General features: G+C 41.2%; 1 protein-coding gene across 1 annotated transcript in view; it reads left to right on the top strand.

The window, feature by feature from the left end:
• The first annotated feature begins 1,806 nt into the window (after nucleotides 1-1,806).
• Nucleotides 1,807-22,309, top strand: part of LOC116731299 (ubiquitin-conjugating enzyme E2 E2-like) — a 52,224-nt gene continuing 31,721 nt past the window's right edge. Inside the window, exons 1-3 of the mRNA XM_032581008.1 lie at nucleotides 1,807-1,968; nucleotides 4,794-4,991; nucleotides 10,855-10,905. Of these exons, the coding sequence (XP_032436899.1) occupies nucleotides 4,801-4,991; nucleotides 10,855-10,905 (242 nt within the window). The 5' untranslated portion in view covers nucleotides 1,807-1,968; nucleotides 4,794-4,800. The remainder of the gene's footprint in view (nucleotides 1,969-4,793; nucleotides 4,992-10,854; nucleotides 10,906-22,309) is intronic.

The following is a 22,309-nucleotide window of genomic DNA, read 5'->3' as shown; positions in this document are numbered from 1 at the left end:
TTTTTAATTTTCTGTCAGTTTTTTTTTCTGAACATTTAAGAGTTATTGTTCTGTTCTGCTGCTGTGTTTCAGTGAATCTAGAATTAGAAGACTTTAATAAACAACAGCCGGTACATGCAGTATACTGCAAGAATATTTAATCAGGCAAGATGGGCTTAGAACCCAGTGGGTTCTCCTCTTTCTTTGTAGTCTGCAAAAACATTACAGCCTGCTACATCACAGGTGTGAACGCGCGCGTGCTCGTGGGGAATCGCTCTGTTTGTCAAGTTTTTCTGTCAAGAAATAGACCGGAAGTGTTGATTGTTTTCCGCTGAAAATAAAAAAAAACTAAAAGACAATGAAACACATTAACAGTTAAGTCCAAAATTTATTTGTACACATATTATACACAAACTATTTTAATCCTACCAAGAAATTTGTTTATGAGACATATCTCTTAAAATACAATAAGTAAGTTTTATTTAGTATTTTATTGATAATAAGAAAAATAGGACAAACACAACAATGCCGGAATAGTTGGTACAAGCTGAAGTGCGAAGAGCCAGCTAAACTCAGATCCCTCCCCGATAACTGAGCTTCTCACCCCATCTCCATCAGAGAACCCAGATACCCTGCAGCCAAAATAGACGCTTGTATCTGCGATCTTGTTCCTAAAGTCACTATCCAGAGCTGGTGACCATAGTTGAGGGTAGGAATATAGATAGACTTTTAAATTGCGGGCTTTGCCTTTTGGCTCAGCTCTCTCTTCACCACAGTAAACTAGTACAACACCTGCAGCACTGCAGACGCAGCACCAATCTGTCTATTACTTGACTACTACTACTGATTACTACTTGACTTAATGATTGATTCTATATTGCATTGTGTTTCTGTGTTTGTAATGATGTAAAGCACTTTGAAATGCCTTGCTGCTGAAATGTGCTATACAAATAAAATTTGATTGATTGATTGATTGATTGATTGATACCCTCTTGCTCCATTTTCCCTAATTTGTAAACAAGGCCCTAAGATATTTAAGCTCTTTCACTTGGGGCAGGACCTCTTACCCAAACCAGAGAAGGTGTTCTATCCTTTTCCAGCTCAAGACCCCGGTCTTGGATTTGGAGGCACTGATTTTCATTATGTCCACTAGCGGTCAACTGTGAATCCCTCCATCTAATGAAGCCAACAGAATCACAGCATCTGCAAGAAACAAAGGTCCACTTCAGCCAGCAAACACTAATGCTATTAAACAGAAAAACACACCTCTTTCAGTCACAACAAACAATGGCTGCAGGATGAGGAGCTTCTCTAGGTACATGGAAACGAGCCAAAGTCCATTTTCAATGACCAAACATGCAAATGAAATTCAGCCAAGGGCCTAATCTTAATGCAATCTTGGACTGTCCCTGGAAAAAATGAAAACTGCTCCAAACAGGTACATTAGGAAAACTATATTTAATACTTAAGCTGATTGATTGAGCTCCATAATTATTGCTTGTACCTATTCCTTTCAGATCCATCCATCCATCCATCCATCCATCCATCCATCCATCCATCCATCCATCCATCCATCCATCCATCCATCCATCCATCCATCCATCCATTTTTTGTACACCCTTGTCCCTTAGAGGCGTCAGGAGGGGTGCTGGTGCCTATTTCCAGCTAATCTTCCGGGCGAGAGGCGAGGTACACCCAGGACAGGTCGCCAGTCTGTCGCATTCCTTTCAGATGTTGAACCTAATAATAGAGAGGAAAAAACAACAAAGCGGAAGGAAACCCGGGCTTTTATTTTAGTGGGTCAAAGAGGAACCCTTCTCTCTAAGGCTCTCCGCCATGACAGACGCATTTTGGCACATTCTCCAGCAGCAGTCAGTCAAAGCAAAGTGACGCGGAGCAGCGGACGGCGAGTGTTTTGGATTTACGGAAGATAAAGTGGGCACTGGGAACCGTTTTCACGGCCGCTGTGCTTCCAGCCTGCTTGAAAAGGTGAGGAGTTCGTTTCCTCTCTGACATGAGCCCTCTCTCCAGAATATTGGGGGTGTATTATTGTGGAAGGGGGCGGCGGCGGCGGTGTTGGCGGTTGTCGTTGTGGAGAACACGGAGGGTGGGGTGGGATGAGGTAGTGGGAAGGGAGCCGGGAGGGGGGTCTTTTGTGTTGGGGCATCTATCTGGCAGAGGTCAGCGCGAGCCCCGCTTCTGGAGGTGCTCGCTTATTGTGCGCGTGCATTCTGGAACTTAATCCTTTGAAATTTAATTGCGCGGCTGCCTCGCGGCCAACTCTTGATCTGCGGCTAACAAAAGCAGAGCTGAGGACTCGGAGCGGCAGGAGCTCGTGGGGCTCATACCCCACCACCACGCGACCTGTTTGCTGTAACTACACCAGACCATTCAACAGAACAATGTGATGCATTTTAAACATCCTGCACTTAAACTGCGCTGTTGATACGCGGCTAGCTTCTTTTCAGAGTCAACAATTTCAATCACAATTGAACTTACCGCACCGAGCAGTGTTCAAGCTTCACTGGTTCTGACACGGAGCTACATTAAACAACTGCTAGCTGGTGGCAGCATTTAGCTAGAAGTTGGCTTTAAAGGGACTTTTTCCCGAGACGTTAGGAGAGAGCAGGACTGTTTTCAGTGTGGCTTGAACCTCAGCTGGCAGCTGGAGACACGTCCACACCTTGAACATCCTTCCTCGAGAAGGTGGTGTCAAAGAAGAAAAAGTTTCAGATGAAGAAATTCATTTTCATTTTAACCCTGATAATCCCCCACAGCCTACTGCAGCTAAGGTTGGTGTGGCTGCTTGGCAGAGGTCAGGTTGGAGGCTCTGTCCATGCGGGTCAATTATTTCAGGCAGCAGCAGAGTTGGCAGAACCTCTCCTCTCCTCCACCTGACCGCCTCCTACATTTATCACACAGGATCTGGGAATGTAAATAGAGGCATTCACCTTGACTTACTATTATATGAGCTCATTGAATTTAGTGAATGTCACCTTGTACGTGTTTTACATACTAGAGTTTCAGCTTGACTAGCTCTGCGCACCTGAATGGAAATATTCATAGTTTTGGCTCCAACTCAACTTCTTTCGATTGAGTTTTAAAACATGCACTGTTGAACGAAGAAGTGGCAGAGGTTAGCACGTCAGTGATTATTAAAAAGATGCCAGGTGAGGTCGAAGCCACACTGAAAACAGTCCTGCTCTCTCCTATAGCCTTGGGAAAAAAAGTCCCTTTAAAGCCAACTTCTGGCTAAATGCTGCCATCAGCTAGTAGAGAATTAGGCTGAAAAGAAAAAAAAATCTGGAAAGGAAAGTCTTTCCTTTCAACTAGGAAAGGCAAATCTCTCTAAATCTCATTTCACTTTTGTTAGGGTTCAGATTGAAATTCAGCTGAGAATCTCTAGCAGGACCAGAAAGGCTTTAGCTAGTAAAACAACACAGTAATAAACTCAGTTGTCATATGACTGTATTGGAGGCGTAATTAACAGCTGGAGTTCTGTTGAGAATCAGCTGGAATAACGTTTAAATAAGAGCAGAGAGACAGAATGAGTAGTTACAGGGTCTATCTCTACTATGTTGGATAATTGCAATTAGGGCTGAAACGATAAATCAATTACTAAAATAATCGGCAACTAATTTTGTTATCGATTTGTTGTTAACTGGAGCATACACTCATATAAAGGCTATTTGCTGAAGGAACAACACAGTCAGAGCAATAATAAAGCCAAAACTGTGTTAAATATATCTACAATTTGCTTTTAAGATGGAGAGAAACAACCTGTAACTCTGCTCTACCAGAACTCCTCTAGTCACAGTTTCAGCTTCACCTCTTTCAAATTCTTTCAGGGAAATCTTCTGTTTAGCACCTTTTGCTGTCCAACTATTAATAAGTGAATCAAAACATGAATCACCAGATCAGTCCAGCAGAAAGGCCCGAGTTTTTCACATGTTGATGTTAGGATTGTTTTAACCTTTGCTACAAATGATCAAGTGTTCTCTAAAGGAATGCTGTTATTGTTATTGTCTTCTTATTGGGGGAAAAATGAATCAAGTTTACTATTTGGATTTTCTTATGCATTTGTAATTTTGCTTAAAATAAGCTTAAATGAATAAATGAAAAATCTGCAGAATGAGCCAATTGTTTTTAAACGATTAGTCGTCATAATAATAATAATAAACAATGTTCTTTGCAGCCCTAATTGCAATAAAAGGCTGCTTAGAGAAAACACAATGTGAGATCTGAAATTAATGTTAAGTATTATTGAATGAGTTGATTGGATTCTATAGCTACAATAAAATCTTAAACCGGTTTGATTAAATATCTGCAAAATCAATAGTGGTGCTGTCCTTGTGATCTAATTATAGATCAGTCAGTCATTCTGGAATCATCCAGCTTTCCCTTGACGTGCCGTGATCGGAATAATCCTAGAATCCTAATACTTTCTGCTAGATTCCAAACCGCTCCGTCCATTGTGGATCCTGCAGGACGGTTCTGATCGCTGAGGGACGACGGATCAGTGAGCGGTGCTGGAGAACAATCTGAGCGCTGCATCGTGGTGCTTTTCCTGATAGTTGACTCTGAACAAATAACAGGAAATGAGGCAGGAGAGAGAGAGACAAAATGGTCCTCAGTGGGAGTCAAAGCAAGGCACTGACAGCGGTGCACTCACCCCCCCCCCCAATTATTGTAGGCTATATTTTAGGACCTAGAAAGTTGTTTGTGTTTTGTTTTCAGCGTCAGTCTTTCAGTGTTCACATATCTGTTTTGTTTCCTCCTCACTGTGTGTTAAATTCGGTCTCTGTGCTCCGCAGAGTCAGCATGTCCAGCGAGGTGCAGCCGAGGCCGGACGACAGCCCCAACACCAGCGGGGGGAGCTCCGACGCCGAGCAGAGGGAGGCGGCCCCTCCGGAGCAGCCCGGCCCCGAGCAGCGGGACCAGTCTCAGCCCAAGAAGAAGGAGGCCAAAATCTCCAGCAAGACCGCTGCCAAGCTCTCCACCAGCGCCAAGAGGTAGATCCGCTGCTCTCCGCTGTGCTTTGTGTCCTCTGCTGGCTGCGGGCCGGCTCTGCCCCGGCGGTTGCGTTCAGCCTCTGCGCCGGTCAGCTGTCACCCACTTGTTGTGCAGTTTTCTCTAAGCCACTGCTGAAAAACGCCTGAAGACTTCGGCTGAAAGAGCCGCTGGGGCTTGAAGCCTTTTAAGGATGCTGCCTGACAGAACAGAAGGGAAGTGCTTTCCAAGCTGCTGCCGTTCCAACGGGGAGAGAGTCGATAAGAGACTGATTGAAAAGAAAAGATTGTGAAACATCAGCCGAGTCATCTGTCAAATCTTCACAGAGCAATTCAGAGAACATTTCAGATACAGCCTGGGAGTGGAAATCTCATATTTTGACATACGGTTTACTGCAAAAGTAATCACACCCCTTAAGGTTTTCCATATTTTCTGCTTTTGCAGCCACAAACTTTAATGACAAATAGGAATCTGAAAGTGGGCTGCACATTTATTGCGTGAAATGTGGCTACATAAACTTTTCTCCGACCTCAGACTTGTCTGACCTATTTCAGCCTCTATCTGGAGGCTTGTTCTGCTGCAGTTTGGATTTGGGAGCAGTCCCAGCCCAAAACACGCTGTGAGATGGATAGAAAAATGATCCCTGCACATTGCCTTAAGCCTTCAATGCTTTTCTTACCCCTCTGTATTCCACACAACTAGTTAGATCTGAAAGATTGCTGTAAAATCTTCACCACACAATCCAGAGAGGGAAAAAAAAGAGTTGACCCTGTTAGCTCAGCCCAAGTGCCCTGTTTTCCTTATGTAACAAAGAACTGCCTCTTTAGATGACTTCATGGGAGATTGGAAGCATTTCTCTGTGATGACACAGAGCGGCAGCTGCTGTTATGTGACCAGGCAATAAGCAGGCCACAAGGCAGAGCCCATGTACCTGTGTGTTGATTGGGAGCTGCTCAAAGATGTGTTATCATTTTCCACACTGCGCTCCATTCGCAGACAGCAGCTGTGCCTTTTAGTGTTGGCTGTAAAAACGCCATCATCAAAATAAAGAGCGAATCATCAGCCTCTTAAGCACTGGACGGCCCGACTCGGGCTGAACCGGCCTGCGTGGCTTCAGACCCGGCTCTGGCGTTTTTGCATCAGCACCTCCAGCCCGGTCCCACCCTGCTCCCTGGAAACCTGAGAGCTGTGGTTCCAGTCGGGCCGGCCAATCCGACTTGTGCTTGTCTGTGGTGTACAGAGTGAAAATGAATAGTGAGTACAGTGCCCTGTGGTGCTCCTGAGCTTCTGATCACCTGGGTAATCATTGATCCAGGTGATTGTTGAGGCCTCCACCTTTCTCTTGTGGAGTTTGAGGGTTTGTTACAGTTGATGTCTCCAGATCCACAGCTGTAAGCACTTACTCATCGGAGTGTGTTTACTGAGCACTGATGGGCAGGTTTTCCTTTGGTACAAGAACAAGGCAGACCTTTGCCTTGAAAGGAGGACGATTAGCTTGTTCCTGAACTGACTCTGTTCTGACCTTGAATCTGATCCTTCTGCTGCTTTAAGCATATAATCTTCTTCACCCTGATCACACATTTTTGATGTTGTTCTGCTATTACTTGCTCTTCAGTTATTCCTTGAAGTGGCTTCCATACACTCCTCAAGAATTCTCTGTCTCCATTCCTTTAGGCTCTTTTTCTTGTTCAGCAGGTCCTCCAGGTCACTGGTACATCAGGCTTTGTTGTTGAGGAAGCTTCACAGTGTTTTAGAGGGGCTGGTATTTTCCATACAGAAGCTGTACAGTCAGTTTCTCACTCAGTCTGGGCATTGATATCCTCTCCATGTGGCTGGAACAGAGCATCCCAGTCTGTACACCCAAAAGAACCCTGAAGGACTTCTTCAGCTTCCCGTTACTATCTGTTCAGTTCTTTTTGTCACAAAGTGCCTCTGAACAACAGATTGCGATCTGATTGGCCAAGAGCAGGACTTGCCTTGGTGACGTATGAGTCCTTGACATTTTGGTAAAAGAAATTCAACATTTTGTTTTCTCTAGTAGAGCAACTGAGAAACTATTGATACTTTGGAACTGTAGTAGAGAGTGAAGTGGGTTGTAAAAAAGGGGAAAAAAACGTCTCATTGTAACACGTAAAACTATGTTTAAGTCATAAATGCAGGAATTATATATACATATATTTACAAAGAACAACTCAGAATTAATGTAACAGACAACATGCTGCCACTTTGAGCAGCACAACTGACTTCAAGGATCCTCTGGGATTCCTAACTCAGAAGGAATTCATATCTGCACTTCCAGCTTGGTGCCATTTGCCAGCCTTTTTAGAAACACGCAGATTGGCTGCACTTTGTGACAGCGTAGTTCTCAGATTTGGAAGTAGCACTTCCATCTTGTGGTGAGCCGGGCAGTCAGATGTCCTGCGTAGGTGACCCAGCTGCAACCATCCAGTGTGCTTTGTTTAACACACAGGAGCTGCGTCAGGATAAAGAAGAGCGTGCTGCTGGAAATGCAAGTCTCAGAGGGGCCATTAGTCTCATTACATGTTCATGGAAATGATTGTCTTTGTGTTCAGAGAGGCGAAGGCCAACAGAAACGGTGTGAGGAACCAACTGTTATCAACAGGAACAGTAACTCACCCGGGGAGGAGAGGGGGGTAGTACAACAACTGATCATACCACAAATCTGGCCTTCCTTGGAGTGTGGAAAGTTCATTTGCAGTTTGCCACAAGCCACAGCAAACATGGAGGGATGTGACGAAACCAAAGTTGAACTGAAGAATGGCGGTGGCAGTATCATGCTTGGAAGATGGGTCGTGTTAAAGCTGAATATTCTAATAATGACATCAACTGTGATTAAACCTAACCTTTCTTTCTCTTCTTACTCGTTGACATTGTCACGGTTATCCCATCATTCACCCTGAGCTTTAGCATTGTGGTTATTAAGCTCTGTTTCAGCCTTAAGGACAATAAAAGTCCATCCAGTTAGACTGATTATTTTTATTATTATTAGACTCCTATATTATTAACAACCAGAGTTTCAAGGCCTGGCATATGACATTTTGCATCCAACCAGTTCTTTCTTTGATAAGGTACACATTTAAACTGAAATTTAAAAACTGTGACTCAATGTGTTAAATCCAGCCCAGATACTTAATACAGATACTTTTGTTCAAAATATTAAAGACAATGAACCATTTTAATTCCAGTGACTAATTCTGAACTGCTTTGGTTTGTCGCTCATCCTAATACAAGCCCTCAAAGTTGTGCTTCAAGGTGTGTGGATACTTTAGCAATGCACAGAATATTCTGGTGGATTGCTTTACACAAAGCATTTTTCTCTGATCTGTTCTTTGCCAAACTGTTTCCATTGACAAAAAACCTCTGGCGTAAAAGCCCAGATGCTGTCATAGCGTCACCAGCAGCAGGCAGTAAATCCTCCTTATCACCAGTAATGGCTGCATAATAAAAAGAGAACCTGGAAGGTTCCTGCTTTATTGGAAGGTTAACCAGCTCAGTGATATTTAGTTGCATTTTGGAGCCACTTGCAGTAATAAATCATCAGCTGCAGCATCCACTCGCAGCAGCTTGTGTTTCACCTTATAAAGCGTCTGCATGCAGAGACCTGCAGGTTGCAGTGCTGTAGCGTGTGTGCTGTTTGCCGAGATTATCATGTAGAACATCAGAAAAATATGGTGTTTGTTAAAGGAGGCTGTGTTAAAGCTGGAGGATCTCGCTTTCACCTTTTTGGCTCACTGTTTCCCTAATGATCCCTTTGTTTCCGTTGTGCAAATGATCAGGAAATAGAGCTGAAATGCGTTGGTATTCACACCAGCTGTGGAGATAGTGTTACACACCGCTTTCACATATGTCTAGTTTTCATCTCTATGTGCTGTGACTTCTCTGGTCTATGTTACATGTTTATGAGACTGTAGCTGACCTCTTTGTTCCCATTACTTCTCTTTTTTATTTATTTATTTAGTTTTTTGTTAATTCTAGTCTCAGCTTCCTGAGACTACAAGCCTTCATGTTGCTGGTAAAGTTGGGGGCTGGGTCGAGGGGAAAGGTTCTGAGCTGACAGGACTGGTACCTGGTGAAGTGTTCTGCTGCTGCTTCAAGGTTCATCATGTTGCGTGTTCACAGACGCTGTTCTGCAGCCGTTGGTTGGAACCAGTGGATATTGGACAACCCATTCTCCTGACATTTGCATCCCATTTTTATCCACAGAGCTAGTGCTCACAGGGTGTCCTCTCTTTTTCAGACCACTCTTTGTAAACTTGAGAGATGGTTGTGGGTTAAAATCCCAGAAGATCAGTTGGTGCTGAAATGCTCAGATCGTCCTGTCTGGCACCAACAACGATGCTGTGTTCAAATTGTCATTTTATTCCTATTCTGATGCTCAGTTAAAACTTCATACAGGCTAACACAACACATTTCAAGTTGCTGCCATGTGAATGGCACATTTCTTGTGTTCGTTTTATTTACATAGCAACAATTATATTTCCCTTGAGGATCAATAGATTTCTCCTGATTTTGGTTGTTCCTTGGTTTAATGTGTAAAAAAGAAAGCCAAACAGTCTAAAAGTGCTTTAGTGAAGAACTTTGAATGTGTGTGTGTGTGTAGCTGTTGAGTTTTCACAGTATGAAGAAAAGAACATCAAACTGCCTCATGGTCAAGGTGAAAGTCTGCTCTTCCCTTCTCTCTGATTAACTGCTTTGTTAGTTTGGTTGGTCTCAAATTCTTCTTGTTTCTGAGAATGTTGACCTGCTTCTATGTTGTTTATAATGTGCAGCCGTTTTCAACAAAGAAGAAAACTGATACATATGAAGTACACAGCTTTTTTATTGTGCTTGACGTGCGATGATGTGTTTCTCCTCCTCACTCTGATTCAAGATGTGGAGACGTTGGCCTCATCAGCTGCAGATCAAATATCAGATGGTGGAGTTTAGGGAAAAGATGTATGTGAAATTTTATCTCTTGTAGCTCTGCAGCTAATGATTATTATGGTAATTATTATGATGATTAATTCGGCAAACGGATTTTAAAAAGTATATTCAAAATTTTTTATATTTAACCTCTTAAAAAATGCAAATGAGCATGTAATTCTATTCAAGTTCATTTGTACAGCACATTTCAGCAGCAAGCCACTTCAAAGTGTTAGTGTTCCATTTATTACAAGTCAAAGGCTGCTCAATAGGTGGTTTGTTAGCCTTGATTTAAAAGAACTCAACATTTCAACAGTTTTGCAGTTTTCTGGTAGTTTGGTGCACAGAATCTGAATGCTACTGAGTCAGAAGCTTCTTAACCTTCGCTGTAAGACAGACGGGTACAGAAAATTATTTCTGTCGTCTTAAAAATTCTTAGAAGAACTTGGATAAAATGAATGTAGTGCTTTTGAATTAGTATTTTTGGAATTGACTGTTTTTACAAGAGAGAGGAGTAGCTGTTCTAGCTGATGGAGTGATTGTAGAACAGCTCCTTTCTTCTCCATGCATGCAGACAAATCACTGGCATGTAATGAAAACCTAATCAGGGAGAAATGTGCATCCGTTAAACTTTCTTCATGTGCTCATGCAGTACAGACATGACTGTGATCATCAGCGTTGTTCAGAGTTATGACACCAGGATCAGTTACCGCTCACATGCTTTATAAGGTGACTAACGCGCAGCTGTGCACGCCTGTGTTGCTCTTGCATAACATGACTTATTCCTGTGCTCAGGAGCTCATTGGAAAATCGATGAAGTGTTTATTGTGCTCACTTCCAGCTTGATTTCACAGACAGCCTTTGTCTGTGGGCATGGATGTGTGTGTGTGTGTGTTTGTTTGTAGGAGTGTGATCATAACCCAGATCCTCGTCTCGTTTCAGGATCCAGAAGGAGTTGGCAGAGATTACTCTGGACCCACCACCAAACTGCAGGTAGGAGGCTGTTGATGGTTGTTTAGTTTTTTTTGTCAAGGCTCATCTGCGCCTGTCACAGTAACTCATTTTTCTGGGTGATACATTGTCCTTGAAGTTATTACAATAAAAGATAATATTTTTGTTTTGAGACCATTTTCAAATAATCGAATGGCAATGGCATAATAATGCAAGAACATATTCTCAAAGATCAATAAACCTTAAATTCTAATAAACATTTAACACTAAAACCAGAAGACATTTTAAATATCCAAAATAAATAAATGAACAAATAAAATTAATTATGAAGTCTCTGTAAACAAAATTGTGCTTCAAGAAGAGGGCTCGCAGAGGCCAAAGCAGCAGACTGAAGACTTTTAGCATCCAGTTTTTGGTAGAAAAAGAGGAGAGGAAAACGATAAATCATAGACCTCAGTGGAAATTATTGAGTTCGTCTTAATTTATCATGAAATTAATGGAGTTATTGCTTATTGTGACGAGCCTCGTCTTGCTGGGAGATGTGTTTCGGTGTACGCGTGTGTGTGTGTTGTTTGAATGACTGAGATGGTTAATCCAGAGCGGAGTTTGCTTCTGTTTGTTCTGGATGAAGCTGAGTGGATCTGAAGGTTTAACCTGACATGAGGTAAAAATGGGAGAAATAAGGAGGTTTACCTCGTTGTCTGTCTGTCCCTGCTGTAGTGACAGCAGTGCAACCCCGCTGCAGCTTGATGGATCTGCATACTGAGTCACTCTGAAGACCTGAACACCAGCCTTCATGTTGCTGGTGAAGTTGGGGGGCTGGGGCGAGGGGAAAGGTGGACATGCTTGATTTGGTTATTTATCATTTAAAGGCTGCATTCACACCAATCCAGCTTAGTCAGCTTTAATCCAACTCCAGTCAGTTTGCCTAGAGAGTCTGGTTGTTTGTGGAGGTGTGAATGCTAATAGAACTCTGATGTGGACCAAAAGAGCGAACCGTGGTCTGCCTAAAAACCCAGGTCTGGGTTTGGGTTTGGTTGAAATCCCAGCCATTCCGCTTCAACAGTTGATTCTTGTGTTCCTGGTTCTGCTCAAGCCTAAGCTCATAATTACACTCCTCCACACTGAGCAACTCAAGAAAAAAACTTGAAAATGTTCTTTATTCATCTCCTATGCACTGTATTTCTACCTCTCCCTTTATTTCTTTGCCAATCTGTTTATCAGTCTCTATTTTTTTCTCTCTCTATCTAATTTTCTAAGTGTTTCTGTCTCTCTGCACCTTTCAATATTGGTCAAGCTCAGAACCAGGGGGAATATTTCCCCTCCAACAGCCAAGCCAGGTGAAAACCTTTGAACTGGTGGTGACTGATCTCTGCTGCAGGTCAGGAGCAGGCCATGAAGCTCTTTTACTATTTAGTATACCCTGGGCTGAGGATGGATGCCTGCTGATGTTAGTTTCTGAAGTAGTGGCAAGATGTGTTCACTGTGGATAGTAATGATAGTTAAGGTATTTGGTGTTTAAACTTTTTTAGAGGCGTTGGGGGTGGTGGGCTCTTGTAGTGGACAGCTGTGGTCTCTAGATCCTGCAGATACTGGGGGTTCACAGTATGTATAGTTTTGCTTTGTAAAAAAAAAAGGAATTTGTAAAAATAATTTAAAAAACACTCATTTAATATGTTATGTTTCCGAAGCAGTACATTTTTTTGTTTGATACACAATTTGAACCTGATTTGTAGTTTTTGGAACCAAATCAAATCTGCCAAAATGTTTGAAACTTATTGTGGTTCTCAAAATGTTTGGCTGGCTGGCCATATATCAGTTCCACTTCTTTGTTGTTTTTATTTGTTATCATGCTTTCCAGTGAACACACCTTGGCTGTCCTGTCAGTCACTGCCACAGTGTGTGTGTTGACTCACAGGTTATATTGACTGAAGTCTCCTATTCTGTCTCCTGTCAGATGAGCAATCAGCAGAGCAGGAAAACGAAATTTCACAGACAAACATTGGTATCAAAACCTGACAAGCCTTTGAGAGGAGAGGAGAGGTGGGAACCATTTGAAGAACGTCAATGCTGAGAGCAGCACTTGTGACGAATGGATTGAGCTGGGCATGTCAGTGGCAGTCGGATGTAATCTGGCTGAGGCGGGGCACTTCTTTAAACGTAGATTTCAGCATTCATCAGGCCCCCGGGGTGTCTGACTCGCTTTTACCAGCTCCCAGTTCCATACAAGGTCACAGAATCCCCAATTGTTTGATTTCTGTGGCTGGTTCCACCCCAACAGATCAGTTTATCTCGTCCCGTTGTGCTACAAGAGAAGGACAGTCTCACAATGTGAACGTTTAACCCATTCCACTGAGATGAATTTCTGTTCATCCTCCCACATTGTGTCCTCCTTCACGCACTAATCAATCTGACGCTGTTAAATCAGCTTCTCTCCATATAAAAGACGCCATGTAAAAGTGCTGTGGACAGATGATGGGGCGCAGGCCATTACCCTGCAGGTTTCATTACTTCTACTTCTTCTTCCTCTAGTAGAACAAAGCTTTGTCACAGACGTCCTGTCCGCCTTAAGAGCTGAGTTTCCATTACAAATGTGTGCAAATCTTTGTCTATATTCTGCTAATGTTGGAAAAAACACAATTTCGCAATTGCTGTGTTTCCCTTAAATAAGAAATGAAATTAAAATCACACGTGAATAAGCTTGTTCATGCAATTAGTCATTAAAAACCATGGCAGCAACAGATGTAAACAGTTATATGAGATATATTCATAATTCAACCATGGTGCTAGCGCTCATCATCTATTAGCCAATCAGAGGAGGCTTCGGCATTGTATTCAGGCGTGGGAGCAACAAGATCCATCTACTTGGGTAAATTGTAGTTGGTGATTTTACAGAAGAACTATGGATTCAACAACAACTTTTTATGGACTGTGACGCTGTGAGAGCTCTGGAGGACACTGTCCAGAGCTCTGGAGGACACTGTCCAGAGCTCTGGAGGACACTGTCCAGAGCTCTCACAGCATTGACACTAGTGCTGTCAATAGAAACACCACTAGTGTCTTCATTGCATCTCTTGGCTGGCTGAGAAGGGAGCCGATCCCCTTTGGGAGCAAGAGAAAAATCCCATATTTAACTTCCACCGAGGTAGCACGCCTGTTTCATGGATCATCTGCTGCCTCCTCAGAAAGTGTGTGGAAATATTTTTAATCATTTTTGTCACCCCTCCACAGAGTAATTAATTGAATGTGACAGGCGCTCTGGAAGGGTATGTAAATAGCCCCACACCCGGCACTCTGTATTAGCGTACTGCTTGGTTGGCCTTCCTTGTTCTGTTTGGGTGTGTGGTGTTTTTTCAGGGTAATTATCATATTCTTTCATGATATTCTGTGTAAAATAAAAATAAAAATCTAACCCCCATCAGTGAAGGGGAAACAATGTGTGAATTCCAGCGGGGGAAGCGGGAAGACGCTTCTCTATCCGTCTCTTTTTTGACTCCAACAAGACGATACGCTTTTTAACTGAAAATCTTTTGAATGTGAGCCAAGATCTTTAGAAATGAAAGCAATAGGAGGAAGAAAGATATGAGAGAGATATATACCCCCTCACAGATCTGTTGTTTTTGCTTTGTGTCAAAATTAAATGCTTTTGATAATCAAATAAATGCTAATATCACAAAAGATAACCCGAGATAACCCAATGTACATAAACATTGGAGATTGTTTTTACACTCATATATTGATATATGTAAAGGAATTATCAGGGGGGTTTTTATTTAAATTTTTTTTATTTAGAAGGTCACCTCCATGAAACGTTAACGTTTTGCCAGTAGGATTCCTGAAAGAAGAGCCAGATCAACTGATGCAAAGCTCTGTAATGAAAGCTAGCAGTCTTTGGCGTATAAAACACAAAATAGTTCAGAGCTACAGGAGAGAGAGCAGTCTGGAATTATCACCACATCACTTAGTCTATTTACCTAACTCGGGGGTCGGCAGCCCGCAGCTCTCTTTAGCGCTGCCCTAGTGGCTCCCTGGAGCTTTTTCAAAAATGTTTGAAAATGGAAAAAGATGGGGGTGGGAAATATATTTCTGTTTTAATATGGTTTCTGTAGGAGGACAAACATGACACAAACGTTCTTAATGTTTTCCAATGCTATAAAAATGTGTAGAATAAATATAAAATTTCAACATTTCCGACAACAAAGATTTGTGTGTGACACGTTTCTTTCAGCTGGGCAGGGTGCCAGGCTGGTGGCTGCTGTAAACAAACAGACGGGTGTGTGGTGGGCCGTGGAGAGCAAAGGGGAAAAGAGGAAAATAGCCGAGGAGAGATTCTACAGTTCTTGGACCGAATCATTTGCATTCATTGCCAATGCGGAAAGATTACCTGAATGTTTGCTCTGTAGCAAGTTGTCAAATAACAAAAATCCGTACTTTCCGGACTATAGAGCGCACCTTACTATAAGCCGCACCTACAAATGTAAAAATAAATTTAAAAAACTGGAGACGCACATATATAAGCTGCATGGTTCAAAGCGTGGGGAAAAAGTAGCGTCATACAGTCCGAAAAATACGGTAATGTGGAAAGACATTTCCAGGGAAGGCACTACATTAGCGGTCACGTCAAGATTAAAGTTGCACCTTACATGCTGGATGTTGAGAAGCTGTCCAGTGATGTCCGTGAACAGAAGTCACATTAAACACGTAAGAACACAATCCTGTATTAGGCATATACTGTATATTTAGTAACAAAGTGGTTGTTTTTATAAATTGATTAGTGATTTTTGTCAGTATATATGACACGTGGCGATATTATTGTATTTAACATCCTCAGGTCCGAGGATGGCTGCATTGGTTAAAAGAGTAGAGGATGCTGCTATGTTTTACCGTTGCTTGGCATTTGCGCAGAAATCAAACTTTCTGTGTATTTGCACAGAAATCAAACTTATTAAGTATATATAATTAAATTTGATATACTTTACTTTTTCAATAGGCTGCTGTTTTATTTTAAAACTGCAGGTTGTGTTTTAGTGCACTCCGTTTGTTGCCCAGATAAGGGCACGTTATGCACGTTCCGTTTTGTTGTTTTTTTCAATCACACACTTAACGGGATTATTTACAAAGAGCGATCGTTGTTATGCAAGCTGCATTTGGGAGCAGATTTTTCGGGTTCCAAAAGGAAAAATATCTTCCCCTGTCGAATCTTCATAATAAAAATGACATCGAGGGCGTGCCGTGGTGGCGTAGGGGTTAGCGCAACCCATATTTGGAGGCCTTCAGTCCTCGACGCGGCCGTCGCGGGTTCGACTCCCGGACCCGACGATATTTCCCGCATGTCTTCCCCCTTCTCCTCCCCCATTTCCTGTCAGCCTACTGTCATATAAGGGACACTAGAGCCCACAAAAGGACCCCCTGGAGGGGTTAAAAAAAAAAAAAAAGACATCGAAAATCTGATTTCTTTATTGCATTTATTTAATTTGATCAATGCAACGAAACATAATACATTCACATTGTAACGGGAGATAAACTGAAAGCACCATCGTACAACGGAGTAGTCACGTGATGCGTCATTCCTTCCAGGACGCACTGCAGGGAAAATGAACATTTAACCCGTTTAATCCCACTGGCAACAATTGTTGCCAGACATTTTTTCTAACTTTAGAAGCTCTAAAAGAATTACTTTGACTTTTGGCAGCTAACTGAAGTTTTAAAATAAAAATAATAGGGTGTCTACTCTAACCAATATCAATTATGTTGATCTATGTTGATCTTGTGGTGTCACATCTGAATAAAAACACAGGAAGGGAGCAGGGCTGTAATAAACTATAAAAGTGAGCGACTCACAACATGAAGGTCAGGAGCTTTACTGACTTTTTTTTTTTTAGTAGTTCTCAAACATCAGAGTTTAAGTCATTAGCAGTAACACTAGTAGCATCTAGTCTACTTTTATACATCAGGGTTTTTTTCTCATGGGTCAAACCTCCTAATAAATGCTGCTGTTTGGCTCATCAGCTGAAGAGACTTCAGTGGCTGTAGTTTAAATGTTAGCAGAGTTTTAAACTTCAAACAGCAGCTCACCGTTTTCTTCTCAGCCATGAAGTCTCAGGTGAGTCTCTGCAGGAAAGACAGGGTGTTATTGGAAGAGAAGGAAATTGGTTTGTTTATACGGACCAATTGTAGAGTGACGTCATGCAAAAAGCTGCTTGATGACTATCATTGGTTTTAGCTGTTAAGCTGTCAACATAATGCACTAAATCTTAAATGTACGCCTGATATGTAAAAGAAAAAGGAACGCAGTGCTTTGCTACTAAATGTCAACACTATGACAACTAGATGACAAGGTCAGGAAAACGTTTTAATAAAAAAAAAACGTTGAAGGAGAGGGAAGTAGTCATTCTAGCTTGGCTTTGACAACCTTAACATTGAAATTTGGTGTTTCGGTTCAGTTCAAAAAAGGCGACCCTCACACCAACTCTGACAGATCATCAGTAGAGCAGTGTTTAAATGACCTAATCAAACATCTCAGTGTTTGCTAATCTACCACACTGATCACTTATTAATAATGGCAAAATAAACATCAAGTATAAAAACGTTCTGTTCTTTGTGTGGGAAATGTTTGATTGCTTTTTTTGGTGTTGAATCCTGATGCACATTGTGGTGGTGTCAGTTGTTATGGCAACGAGTCTGCATGTAGTGTAGCTGACACAGAGAGCGAGAAAAAAGTGGGTTTTGAGTTATTCTTTAACGGTTTTTCTGCGCTATTTTTCCTCTTGCTTTGGCACATTGCACTAAAACATCTCCATGTTTCATTTAGTTAACGGAATTGCTCTGCCGCGGCAGTGCGAACTTAGTTCATTTTTATATTTTTCTTTTTCAGTTTTTTCCCTTTATCCAAGGGAATGCCTCACCTCCCCAAGAAAGATTGTGGCATGTAGTTAATAGTGTTCACAGTGAATATTGTTAATTTTACTAGCCTATCCAAGTACCGCGAGACCCTGTCATAAGCCATTTCTATCCCTACGTTCTGTATTTAAGCAGCCATGTACTTAAATTTACTTTACATCTACAGCTGTTCTGCTTTAATACACAAATAGGAATCATTTTTATAATTCCTTCCTTTTTGTTGGATTCAAAGCAGCACATCTTTCTTCTTTTATTTGCTGTAGTCCTTAGAAAATAAATTAGAACCAGCAGATCAGGCCTCAGAATAAGTATAAAGCTTATTGGTACATTTCTACTAAATCCACTTAAGGTTCCATATACAGGACCTGAGGAGATGGAGGTTTAGAATTGGCTTTTTTTTTTTTTACTTTGATGCAACAAAACAAAACAAAAAAAACATGAGTAGATAATAACACAGTTTGATCCTTGTATCTGCTCTGCTGCTTCATTTCTTTCTGTTCAGAATGGAGCCTACCAGGCTGTGTTTGTATTCCAGTGGCTCCCCTCAGGATATATCTCCCATAAGTCTGTGCTTTGTGAGAGTTACAAGGCTCTTAGTAGATCCCTCACTTCAAAGAATAGCCCTTTATCAGCATCATCAAAGCATACAGTTCTGCTCAGTGTTTGAATGTTTCCACCAAACAAGATTTAAGGACAGTGGTAAAATGTGGTAGCACTTAATCTGCAGTGGTTTCTCAGAGATGGGTGAAGTAGAAGTTAGTGTAGGAATTTATTAACTTTATTTTATGGATTTACAATGCTGTCTGCTACTGTAAACTAATATAGAGAGCTGGTAAATCCTTAAGGCAACATGAGGGGCTTCTAAAGTGAGAACGTTTAGATTTAAACAGTCTAGCACGCTGCAATTCGTTAGCTATTGGGATTTAGTTTAAATGGACAGCAATGGCTTTGCCGGCTCATTGGTTCCTAAAAACATTTTTTAGTTCCAATCATTATAAAAGTAAACGGCAGTTTACATTGCAGCAGTATTCCAGTTGTGGAATAGGGCCAGACATGGCAAATTAGCGGAAGCTATTAATGCTATGGTGTAGAAAGAATGGAACTATGGACAGAATGCAGGAGTTGCTCCAGTCTGTTATAATGAAGAAAGATATGGGTCAAAAACCTCTGTTTATAGTAGTTATGTTTTTGTATTTTGGTAGCATTAAAGCTGCAGTATATAACTTTTATAAATAATATTTTTTATATATTTGTTGAAACTGTCACCATGTTTTGACAGTAGGATAATTAGACAGATGACCTATAAAAAATTTACCTCATTTGCCTTCTCCCAGTGCCAACTAGAAACCAGGAGGAGGGTCTTGGTGCTGCTCATACTCCGTTCCCTTCCACTGTTTTGCCCCTTTTCTACACTTCATCTTCCTTTTGATAGCAGAGCCTGTCGTGAATGCTAAAGCTAGTTAGCATGGCTGCAGATGACGGCGGGTAAATAATTTTTCTTTAATGGTACGTTCTCTGCCATCAGCACATTGAGGTTGTGAAGAGGTGTGTTCTGCTCTGATGTTTTGGTACCGTTTCTTCTCGGCCTCCCTGAACATGTTGTATCTACATTCATGCTTTTGTCAGATAAATGGGAGGATGGCCAATTTTTTATCTGCAAACATTCTGCAGTGAAACAGCTGGCAAGTGGGTGCACCAGCTGTTCAGCCACAATATCCCATTCCATGTTAGAAATGCATTTTCTCTTGAAACAGTTTCTGCTCTATAAGGGATAGTCAAAGAAAGCGAAGTGGTGGATTGAGTCTGGATCAGTGTTAGGGGTCAGCTGCTGAGGGCGTTCATCTCAACAGTTCCCTGTGAGTCAGGTGGAGCCGCAGGGGGATCATGGACTACTGTAGCAGGATAGACTGATGACACTTTACAGACATGTCTCACTTGGGTTACGTCTAATGCCTTCCATCTCTCATGGCCCTTGGAATTGCAGGGAGTTAGTTCAAACATTTACACAAAATCCTTATTTTTACATCTAACTTTTCTGAGTTATCTTTCTATCCATGTATTTTTTTTCTCAAAGTTTTCCACACATTTCCTTCGGCCATATTTTCAGTAAATGTGATCCATAAAGCCTGTTTTTGATGGGTCTGGCCTGGGAAGCCTGGTACTTGAGGGGAGAAGAGAACAGAAATGGAGTGAGAAATTAAGCTGAGAGTGGCAGAAACAGGCGTGCCCATCTGCTGCATAAGGGATCTGAGTGGAGGGAGTTAAAGATTTCTGCAGCCCCCCTGCAGGGAGAAAACGCTGTGGAGCAGCTAATTATTCACCATGCCTTTATACAGGCATGCTGCTGGGAAGTGTGTTGCGGTTTCTGCTTCTTCTACATGTTGAAATCAGCTTCCACTCATTTGCAAATCTGTCAGAACAAATGGGACTTTAGGACTTTTATGTTTAATTTTAAATATTTATCTGAAATTCATTGCAGGTACTGCACATTAAAAAACTGATTCTCGGTTTGCCATATTATGGGAAGTTTCCACATACAATTATAGTGATTTTTTTACCGTGGAATTTCTTTGTATCAGAACCATGAGCTAAAACACAGCACATCTAGTGCTCTACTCTTCTCTCTTTAAAAAGGGTTCTTGCAGGTTTCAGAAAGTTAAATTTAAGATCTTGTATGACTGTTGTAAATAAAATTTAGGACCAACACAACACATTACCAGAAACATTTAGATTGACATTTTAAAAAAGAAATATTTTAACCCTATCAATTTAGTTGTCAAAGAAGATTCAAGTTTATCAATTAAATCATCTCAGTTTTAAAACAACCTAAGCTGCTATCTTCTTAAACCGAGTAATCTTCCCAACACATTATTTTATGTCTGCACATACAACCTCACCCATTTAGTCTGAGCTCATCCCCAGCAGCACCTTTCTCAGTTTGAAGGGGTTTAATTTTGGCAAGTTGTTTTTTTTTCTAAAACCTTTCTTGCAAGTTTTTCTTGCCAAAGTGACAGAGGATAGAGAAAAAAATGAGGGCAACAATTTAGACTAGGAGAGAACAGGCAAGGCACTACAGTCAATCTGACTTTTACTGTTTTTTCTTTATTAATCATAATCACAATTGAATTTAATACAAGTATAATTCTGAAAAAGAAAACAGGAATCATGTTTTATTTTTAATTGATTGTAATTAAAATCATAGTTGCTCACTTCTGCGAAAAAAAGCAGACAATGTTAATACATGTCTTTTTTTCTATGGACCTCACACTCTATTCAATGAGCTTTTACCTTATTTTTTAAATCATGTTATGGATGGAAATGAGGACTGGTCTCACCTACTTTTGACAAGTGATTTGAGTGGTTAATAAGATTTATATATTCAGTCTCTTTTAGAGTCTTTTTTAGTCTGCGAGTTTCCTAAAATAAAAATAAAATTAGTTGAATTATTCAGAAATATGCTCCTGGCAGTTTGAGCATTTGGCATGCTGAGGTGAGTGAGCTTTCATCCGTTCATCCTGCATGACATACAATGAGAACATGTGAGATTATAATGGTTTTCCTTGCAGCAACATTACTCCATTTCTGTAAATTCCATTTTAATGGGGCTTGGAGCATGTGTGATATATACAAAGCTTATGCCTAACAATGTTTTAGCATGTCCAACAATCTATAGCAACTTAGTTTAGCTGGATATCACAGTATCGGAAGTGTAGAAGGGTGACGCTGGAACATTACTTATTTAAAATTGTGAATGTTCATATGCTGTTAAAACACCATTCAGTTGTTTGGTGGTTTTCTGTTTAATATATCAACTAACAGATGTAAGGGACCTGGCCGAAAAACGAGCCCAAATTCTCACCGACCTGACACATTAAACATCTCCTTTCTAGGTTAGAAACAAGTAGAGTCTTTATTTGTCATTTTGTTCTATCATGAAGTGAAATTGTTTTCTCTTATCTGGAGAACACCTGTCACACTGTTTGATAGCTAAATGGCAGAAAGACTTTAAAAAGAAAGCATAACTCCTTTATCAACTATGTCTGTCTAACAGCTATGATCAGTTGCTGTGGTAGCTAACTGTTGTACTGGTCAATGGGTGTTGCTAATCTCTCCTGAGATCCTTCAGGTCTTAGCTCAGATAAGCACACACTGCTGTGGATCTGGGAAGATCATTGTCACGCTGTAAGGAGCAGCTTGTTTCCCTCTGACAGTGAAAGTTGATTCATTTAATGGAGAATCCCTCTGAGAGTGGGTTCAGTGATGTTACAGAGCAGAGCAATGCTGGTTCAGTATGTATTTTTTTCCCCAAATGGACCCTGCTGATGTGTAACATTCAGGTAGATAAAGATTCAGTGTGACCTGTAGCAGTTGTGTTCCCTAAGCTCAGCTTCAGACTAGTTTTAAAGAATCAAAGCAAAGATGTCTGATGCATTATTATAAGAATCATATGATTCCAGTTTCTGCACGTTTTACTCCTCCATCCTCTCTCATCTGCAGTTAGCCGCAGCTTACTGGGGTGTTTCTGCCATGGAGCCTGGATGTGTGA

Source organism: Xiphophorus hellerii, chromosome 13 (assembly GCF_003331165.1).
Source record: "Xiphophorus hellerii strain 12219 chromosome 13, Xiphophorus_hellerii-4.1, whole genome shotgun sequence".
Taxonomy (NCBI): Eukaryota; Metazoa; Chordata; class Actinopteri; order Cyprinodontiformes; family Poeciliidae; genus Xiphophorus; species Xiphophorus hellerii.
Note: the sequence above shows the minus strand (reverse complement) of the source record. Positions and strands in the feature narration are given on the sequence as shown.